This window comes from Vitis vinifera, chromosome 4 (assembly GCF_030704535.1).
Source record: "Vitis vinifera cultivar Pinot Noir 40024 chromosome 4, ASM3070453v1".
NCBI lineage: Eukaryota > Viridiplantae > Streptophyta > Magnoliopsida > Vitales > Vitaceae > Vitis > Vitis vinifera.
Window position 1 is genome coordinate 10,946,059 of NC_081808.1, and position 10,384 is coordinate 10,956,442.

Genomic DNA, 10,384 nt, shown 5'->3' on the forward strand with positions numbered 1-10,384 from the left:
TAATGTCATAAAAGTCATTGATTCATGTTAATAGAGGTGCTTGTACTATAATCCTTGAAGAATATTAGATCGTTGTGTGATCCAATCATTTCAATGATTTGGTGTTAGTGGTTCCATGAAACATAATCTTAAAGTAAGGGATGCCTATTTTTTAGAAATTGTTATGGCCATATTATGTTTTAATCTATCACAAATATAATTATGTAGGCCAAGTGAGAGATTGTTATCTTTTTTTTCTTATAATGTGTGGCCATATATAATTACATTTGTGTAAATATTATTTAAGGGTATCAATTGATAGGTAGGTGAATCAATTGATTGGGCATCCAAGAGTCTTATGTATGGAAGACTCAAATTATAAATGGGGAGTTAGAAAATTTAAATCATATGAATATGGTGTTAAAACTTTTGTAACCCCATCATTATGAAATTTATTTGGTACATTATGTTTATGAGTAATGGAGGAAAATGGAAAAGTATAACCTATGCAATTATAGAGATGCATTCAAGTTCATAACCCACCATTACACATTAATTTGTACATAATGGGTGTAAATAATTAGTATAACTCCCATATAGTCTTTGACAGGAAGACTAAGAGATGTACAACTTTTTATAAGTTGAGGTCCCAAGCCACACTCTCATTCTTATGTCTTTTTTGTTGTTTTATTTTTAACAACATACACCACACAAGTGAACCATTCGCTATATGAGAGTAGTGAGTTGAAGACCTTGACAATATGATTCACAAAGTGACTCAATCTCACTTCAAAAGTGTTATTGGTATCATGGATCAAGGTAAGAATAAGATCATTATTTTAGTACTTCCATTTATTTTGTTTTATGCATCCAAAATTATTTTTTTTAATAATTATTTCTGCATAAAGTTTATAAAGTTTGATTAACACGATATTCCACCAAGAGGTTTGAAGATGGCATCTACATTTGTGGGGAACTCCACTTCAATCCAGGAGATGTTCAGGAGGGTGAGCGAGCAGTTCACAGCCATGTTTAGGTGCAAGTCTTTCTTGCACAGGTATACTGGGGAAGGAATGGATGAGATGGAATTCATGGAAGTAGAGAGCAACATGAATGATTTGGTGTCAGAATACCAGCAATACCAGGATGCAACTGCTAATGACGAGGGTGAGTATGAGGAAGGCGCAGAAGAGAATTATGAGGCCTAAAGGCCTTAAAGCCTAAATAAGATTTTGGAAGATGAGCACCTAAGCTTTGCCCATTTATCTGCTACTACTATATGTGGCTTTTATAGTTTTAGATTTATTTCCATTTTGCTTGCAGCTTGTTTGTATCATCACTTGGTTTGAATCTTCTCTTCCATGTTTGTGGGTTGTGTTCTATTCAAGCATTTGAATAAGGATTTCTCATTTTTCAAACAACTAGGTTCTCCAAAGGGATAAGGTAGACCATTCTTTGTTGTATTAGGGATCTCATTTTGCTGGTATGTCATTGGGTTTTTTGTTGAAACCAGATGGAAATTGTAGGGAAAAGTAGTTGTTTAATCTCACCAAATTTTCTATGCAATCATCAGTTTTCCACGTCCACATTTAAACGATACGATATGGATGTCTATTTAAGTAACAAGCAGTCAATTCCTAAGACAATTTGGACTGTGAACCCCTCTTATTTATAGCTTTCATGAGTTTGTTTGGTGAGGGATTCACCTGTACTGCATATTCAAATATAGAGTAAATCATTTGGCTAGTGGTTTATTCTCTTTTACGAATTAGGACAAAAGTCCATGGAATATAAGAAAACAGAAAGATCCCTTTAAATCAAAACAAAGGATCTCTTTTTCTATTTTCCTTTTTCTTATTCCATCCTCAACAGTCAACACTCATTGCCATTCTCCATTCACCGCTCTACTTAAACCAGTGCTTTGGTGTCATCTACTGCTGGATCAAATGTGGTCATTACTAAATTTGTTGAAAAGAGAAATACAACCAAGGTTTATCTATCAAAGATTGAATCGATCATCAGAAAAAAGAATTAGGCTAAAAATTATGGGAAAATAAAACTTCCATTTTAGAGATGATGAACGAATTTTGAACCACTAACCAAAAGAGAGGATAGAGGGACTTGGACCGTCTTTGGGTTTCTTCACTTTGTAAATTTGAAGCCTCTTCTTCCTAGCTTGAGAAGCTACAACCCTCTTCAGTTGTGTGGAATCGAAATTAAGAGCTATGTTGAGGTTGAGATCCAGCGATGGACTCAGGTCTGGTCCCGAAATAAGGTAAACCACATCCGACCCCGTTGTAGATGGCACCAACGCACTAGTTTGGGTAGAGTGGCGAAGGAGGAGTGGTAATGGTTGTTGAAGATCAACTTGCTCCGCACTCTCCACTCTAGCTTCGACTATTACCGTATCAAGATTCAATTGTTATCACCAAAGTAAAGTTCAAATGAGTTCAAATCCCAATTCCGAATAGTTCCAGAAGAAAAAAAAATACTAAAACAAATTACCTGTTGTTTTCTTGCCTTCAATTCTGAGTTGAGAGCTTTCAACGTGTTGCACAACAAGTTCACATTCTCGATTTCCTGATTGGATTTTAAGGAAATATTAGAAACAATTTGATGATCATACCTATTTTGAAAAAATAAAATTCAAGAAAAAGACGAATCCACAAACTCATCGATTTTAGAAACTCTCTCTGATGAGTCAAACCGTCCACCATCTTCAACAAATCTTCCTTCTGCAATAGAAACAAGAAATCCCAAAAATGTCAGATTTTTTTTTCTTTTAATAATTTTAAAAAAAAATTAAACTTCAAATTGATGAATGGTAGTTTTTCATTGATTATTTCATTCATTCATGTACAGAGTATATATAGAGGGTAATCACCATTCTAAGAATGGGAAAGAATGATACAAAGAAAGAATGATATAAGGAAAGAACAACTAATATCCTAATATCTCAACATTCTTAATATCTCAACTTTCCTAATATCTAAACATTCCTAACATCTCAACACTTCCCCTCAAGTTGGTGCATAGATGTCACACATGCCCAACTTGTCTAAAAATTTTGAGAACACTAGACTTGAGACTGCAGCTTTGGTGAAGATATCGGCCAATTGATCTTTTGATCGAATCTTAGGCAATTCCACAATCTTATCATCCAACTTCTCTTTAATGAAGAATCTGTCCACCTCGACATGTTGTACTAGATTATGAGCAATATCACATGCGGCTTTAGTGTTACAAAACAATTGGATTGGATGCCTAGATAGGTAACCTAAATCTTGTAAGAGGAGTCTTAGCCATAATAATGCCTCACAAAGTCATAGAGCCATACCCCTAAATTATGCTTCTGCACTTGAACGAGTGACGACATTCTGTTTCTTACTTTTTCATGTCACAAGATTACCACCTATAAAGGTAAAGTAACCAGATGTAGATCGCCTATCATCCACTGCACCGGCCCAATCAGCATCAATATATACTTTTATACTCTGATGATCAACATTTTTAGTGAACAAAATTCCCTTCCCAGGAGCATTCTTCAAATACCTCAAAATACGCATGACTACATTCATATGTTGCTTTCTAGGATTATGCATGTATTGACTTACTACACTCAATGCATAAGCAAGATCTGGTCTTGTATGAGCTAAGTACATTAATCTCCCCACAAGTCTCTGGTATCTTCCCTTATTGGTTGATACTTGATTAGGTTCAACACACAATTTCAGACCTTCTTCTATTGGTGTATCAACAGGTTGACATCCCGACATTCCAGTCTCCTGTAAAAGATCTAATGTATACTTTTTTTTAGACAGAAAAATTCACTCACTTGATCGAGAAACTTCAATCCCAAGAAAGTATTTCAGATGACCTAGATCTTTCATTTCTAATTCTCTAGATAGATAATTTTGCAGAGTTTTTCTTTCTTCAAGATCATTTCCTGTAACTACCATGTCATCTACATATACGATGAGTGTCGTAACCTTACCATGTTGTTTTTTCAGGAACAAAGTGTGATCTAAATTACTTTGATGATAGCCAAAAGCTCTCATTGACTTTGTGAACCTTTTAAACCATGCTCTCGAGGATTACTTCAACCCATACAATGACTTCTTCAATTTGCACACCTTCTGACATTGCTTTTCTGACACCATGCATCCTGGTGGAAGATCCATATATACTTCTTCAGATAACTCGCCATGCAGAAAGGCATCTTTCACATCGAACTGCTGTAATGGCCAATCTAGGTTTGCAGCCAAAGACAGTAATACTCGAACTGTGTTAATCTTAGCTACAGGTGCAAATGTCTCTATGTAGTCAATTCCATAAGTTTGAGTGTACCCTTTTGCTACCAGTCTTGTTTTAAATCGTTCAATACTACCATCTGCCTTATACTTCACAGTATAGATCTAACGACACCCAACTGGCTTCTTTCCTGGTGGACATTCTACGAGTTCCCATGTTTCATTCTTCTACAATGATTTCATCTCTTCATTCATGGTTGTTTTCCACCTTGGATCAGCTAAGGCTTCCTGCACACTGTTAGGAATAGCTACTGTAGATAATTGATTTACAAATGACTTATTTGATTCAGACAAACGATGGTTAGACACATAGTTGCTCATGGGATATTTGACTTTGGTAGACAATTCAGGTTCATATGTGGGTCTAGGAATACCTCTATTATGACGGTGTGGTAACTGTTTCATGAATGGATCAGGTTCCAAATTAAGAACACCCTCAACGAACGACGATTGGTTTGGTATTTCAATGAAGACATCTTCAGACCCAAATTGTTCAGATGGTGGTGATGGTTCAATTGTAATGTCTCTTCCTTCTTCTATCACTTCTTCAATTTCTGGGTGGTCATTACTACTTGGTTCAAAAGTTGTACCACTCATATCCAACTCACCTGCTTCCTAGTTCACTAGTTCAAATTGTCCAGATTCATCCTCCTCAGAGATATGATAATCATAATTGAGAGCCTGAATTTCCTTCTAGTACTCCCCCTGAAGTTCAGACTCAAATGAAAAATACATTGAATCTTCATGAAACACCACATCCATTGTAATAAACATTCATCGAGTTGGAGGACGGTAACATTGATATCCCTTTTTGTGCAATGCATATCCAACAAACACACATTGCAATGCACAGGAAGTTAACTTGGTGCGTTGGTGTTTGTGTAGATGCACAAATGCCACGCAACCAAAAACACGAGGAGGTAGATTTGGGACGATTAGGGCAACTACGGCATTAGTAAGAGCTTGGAGAGGTGTTTGGAAGTTAATTGAGCTGGAAGGTACCCGATTGATCAAGTATGCGACAGATGTGATTGCTTCTTCCCAATAAGATATCAATATTTTTGCTGCTATCAAGGAAGCATGAACAACCTCTAACAAGTGCTGATTTTTCCATTCAATGACTCCATTTTGCTGGGGTGTATTGGAACAAGTAGTTTGATGAATGATACCATGTCCTTCCAAATACTTTTGAAGATCAGAACTCTGATATTCTCCACCATTATCGCTATGCAGAACCCGAACCTTTGCATTGTACTGAGTTTCAATCATTTTATGAAATTTTTTAAACAAGTTCACTTCATCTTTGGTCTTCATCAAACATAACCATGTCATTCTGGTACAATCATCAATAAAAGTAACAAACCAATGCGAACCACTCAAAGTTGGGACTTTGGATGGGCCCCAAACATCAGAATGTATAACCATAAAAAGGAAACAAACTTTTATTCAAAATTAATGGAAACAAAGCGCGATGGCTTTTAGCCAATTCACAAATATCACAATGAAAATCATAAATATCACTCTTTGCAAACAAACTAGGAAACAATTTTTTTAAATAACCAAAGAAAGCATGTCCCAGACGTCGATGCCACAACCAAATTTCAGACTTTTTCTTCTCCCCCTCAGATTCATCTACTATCAAGGCTTGTCACAACTTATTTGAATCATTTGACTACAAGTCCAAGTAATAGATTTTTCCCCGCTTAATACCACAACCAATCGTCTGTCTTGTTTGGATGTCCTTAAAAACACAAAATTCAGGCCAAAAAATGACAATACAAGATAAGGTTGCAGTGATTGGAGAAACTAACAAAAGATAGTAATCTAAAGATGGAACAACTAAAACAAAATCCAAATTCAAAGTATCAGTAAGAGTTAAGGATCCTTCCCCAATGACTGGGGTTGTGTTACCATTGGCTGTGGAAACAGTTTTTTGTGAGGAAGGTCTAAGGGGTGAGACTTGTCTAGAATCAAAAGTCATATGATCTGTATCACCAGAATCAATTATCCATGCACTATTAATAACAGGTGTAGAAGTATTTAAAACTTACCACCATAATCTGTAGCGGCTACCAATGCAGAGGCTTTCTCAACAACATTAGCCTCTGTTTTTATTTCGGTAACAACTGCAATCGAGGTTTTCTTGGAATCCTTCTTCCGTTGATCACGATTATGATCCCACCAGTCTGGATATTCCACAATTTCAAAGCAATGACTCTTGGTATGACCAGTCTTATTGCAGTGAGTGCATTTGAAGATTGACTTATCAATATTATGGTCTGTCTTAGGATGGTTGGTTTTGGATTGGTCCTGCCAATTTTGGGTTGATCGCTGTCAGACTACCAAAGTTGAGGTGTCAGGGTTGTCAGATTATGCTTTCATACTAGCATGACACACTGCCTCTCGTCGAATCAATGCATAGCATTCTTCCAAATCTGGAAGAGGATCTTTGCGTAGAATCTCTCCTCGAACTTGCTCAAAGTAACCATCCAATCCAACAAGAAATATGTGCACCCATTGTCGTTCAATGGATTTCCGGTATGCTGCAATATCCTCAGGGTCTTTCATGACTACCTTATCTCGATGATCCAATTCGTAAAAAAAATCAGTTAACTCCATAATATTCAAAAAGAGACCTGCCGCTTTGTTTGGCAGTGAAGGTTTTTTTATTCAAAGTGAAAACTTGTAATTCATCACTTCCATCATAGAAGACCTTTGATAATGCACTCCAAATTTCTTGAGCAGTGGGTAAGCGTAAGTAACACTTCATAATTTCTGGACTCATGGACATCAACAACCATCTTCACTTTTTTATTCTCAGCATACCATTTTTCATATCCATTTTCTGACTCTTTTGGTGGATTTGTCTTACCTCGAATGTAGGAAAGATTTTCCGGTTCGGCAATATGTATCTCCACGAGTTGTGACCAAACGTCATAGTTTGATTCAGTCAAAATAATTCCTGGATTAAAAGTACCTTCAGATTGAAAAACAATAGTATTTTATTCACTTTTTTTTTTTTTTTTATCGCGAATGAGGGGTGATGGCTGGCCTTACCGACAAAATATCTAGGATTTCAATTCCATGGCTCTGATACCAACTTCAAATTGATGAATGGTAGTTTTCATTGATTATTTCATTCATTCATGTACAGAGTATATATAGAGGGTAATCACCATTGTAAGAATGGGAAAGAATGATACAAAGAAGGAATGATATAAGGAAAGAACAACTAATATCCTAATATCTCAACATTTCTAATATCTTAACTTTCCTAATATCTAAACATTCCTAATATCTCAACAATTAAGACATGAAATTTCAAATATATAGAACGACAAAAAGGAAAATCAGAAATAGAAAAAAGTAAACTATAAAAAAAACCAGAGGAGTTATGAACTATGCCTTTTTATATGAAACCTTTGTGTGCTTACATTTCCTATCCGATTCATTGGGGAAGAATGAGAGAGGCGTAGCAGGATTGGAAACATTCGCACATGTAGGAGCCAAAGACAAGCTTGGATCAATGGCTGACCTCTTCCTCCTAAAGCCCCAAGTTAATGGAAGACGAGACTCATATTCGAAGATTATGTGAGGAATCTGTAGAAGGATGTCAACAACCTTAAATTCATCATCGTCAACGAAGCAATTACAATTCTTCATGTTCATTGTCCTTCCAAGGCTTCTCCAATTGAAATTGAAATCCACAAGAACCTATTCTCAACTGAAGAAGTGAACACAGGGATGGATGACAAAAAAAGAGAGGTAGAGAGAGAGCGCCAGCAGGGAGCAAAATCTTGAAAGTAGTCTCCTTTCCCTTGCAAAATTGCAATCATTATAATACATTTTAAATAATATATATTAGATTTAGTTATTAAAAATGTTTTGAAGAGCAGGGATTAGAAAGTAGAAAAAAAACATTGAAAGAAATAATGTTAAATTTTTAATAAATTTATTTTTAAAAAAAAATTTCAGAAAAATATTTAAAAACATTTGTAATACCTTTTTTTTTCTATCCCGTTTTTCAAATTATTTAAATAAAATAGAATAAATTTTCTTAAATTTTTTTTTTCTCTTTTCTTAGTATTTTTCAAGAATCCATCATATCCTAAATAGTTTTCATTATTTATTTGGGAACTAGGATAAAGCTAAATTTTGTTTAATCATAAATCTACATATAAACAACTCATTATTTGTAATAAATTATATAATTAAAATAAAAAACATAATAATAAATTTGGTAAATTTATAAGAAGTATACTAAAAGTTTTGAAATAAATAATTTATACTCATTTTTAAGTATTTATATTCACCTTTGAAATAGGTAATGATTAAAAAATAGTCATGGAAATAATAATAATAATAATATTTCATTTAAAATGAATTTAAAAATAAATAAAATTTAATTTTTTTAACACATAAATGAGTTAAGTCTTTTATTATATGTACACATTTAATATATATTTTTACCAACAAAGTATTTTAAAGTGATTTAATCATAATATTTAGGTTTCACCCGCTTAGATTCAATTTATTCAAGTTGTAGTTTTAATCTTTTATGTAAAAATAAGTACTTATTTTATAGTTTTTAAAATTTATATTAACATTATAAAATCCAAGGAAGTAAAAAATTTTAAATTTTTATACTTTTAGGAAAGAATTTAAAGTTATGTTTGATTCCAGAAAAAATTTGAGGGAAAATGTATGGGGAAAAAATAGAATAAAAAAGTAAAAATAAAAAAAATAAAAAATAAAATTAAAATCGTTAAATTATTTTTATTTGTTACTTCAAACTTATTTTAATTGTTTTAACTTATCAATATAAAAATTAAATAATTTTAAAATATATAAACTTTTAACCAATTTTAATTATATTTAATTTTCTTTGAATTTTTTTTTTATAATAATCAAATATGAGAAAATCATTTTTTTTTCTTTCGAACTAAAGATAACCTAAAAATAACAAACTTTTTAACAAGTTTTTGTTCCATAATAAAATGCATTATTATTTGTTTCCTTTTAAAAACAAAAGTAAGAAAGTATGTCATGTGAATTTTGATTGCTCTAAGACTTTAAGGAGAAGATGTCACTCTACTTTTAAAGCTAAAAAATTAGTAACTAAAATTTCTGAAAATATATAAACAAAAAAGGGAAAAGAAAATTTATTTAAAAAATTAATGGCAAAATTTAGTAAAGAGGAAATTGACTAGGATACTTCATCCTCTTAACATTCCTAAATTGTCTCTAATTCCATTTCTATTTCTATTTCTATTTCTCAAACATAATCAACTTCAAATACCGTCCAAACCAAATCTTCCAAAAAATAAACAAAAAACAATGCATATTAGATTATTAATTTGCTTCTTACACCAAAAGGAAATAAATTCCTCCAATTATTTTTATGCTACATTTTGTCTTCCTCTTAATTTTGAACTGATTCTTATTATTTTAATTCATTCTGATAACTTTTTTTGTCACTATAAATTATTAAATTATTATTATTTTTTATAATGCTTGAAGCATATTCTCAATTTCTTTTTTTTCTTTTTTTTTGCATTCACATATATACTTAGTTGTTTTTAAAAAATATATTATTTTAGTATATGTTATAAAAATATGGATACTAATATCTTTGTAAAAGCACAATTAATTTTTTTTTGTTAAAAATGAATAATAATAGTTATAAGTAAGGTATAATTATTAATAATATTTTATTTAAAATGAATTTAACAATTAATAAAATTTAACTTTTTTAAAATGTAAATAATTCAAGTCTTCCAATATATGCACACATTTAATATTTTGTATGAACAAAGTATTCTAAAATGTTTTAATAACAATTTTTAGGTTTCACTGGATTAGATTCAATATACCCAAGTAATAACTTTAATCTTTTATGTAAAAGTAAGTACTTATTTTGTAATTTTTAAAATTTATGTTAACATTATATTATCCGAGGAAGTAAAAAAAAATTAAAATTTTATACTTGATCTTAAACTTTTAAGGCTACATTTGGTTGATGGGATAGATTAAGATAAGATTTGCATATCCTAGGATATCATATCCCTTAGATAGGATATACATATCCTAGGATA

General features: G+C 32.3%; 1 protein-coding gene across 1 annotated transcript; it reads left to right on the top strand.

Moving 5' to 3' along the window:
• Positions 1 to 913: 913 nt before the first annotated feature.
• LOC132253588 (uncharacterized) lies at positions 914 to 1,336 on the top strand. The gene has a single exon (XM_059736083.1). It carries the CDS (start codon positions 933 to 935, stop codon positions 1,185 to 1,187), a length of 255 nt encoding a protein of 84 aa, XP_059592066.1. The 5' UTR covers positions 914 to 932; the 3' UTR covers positions 1,188 to 1,336.
• Positions 1,337 to 10,384: the final 9,048 nt, after the last annotated feature.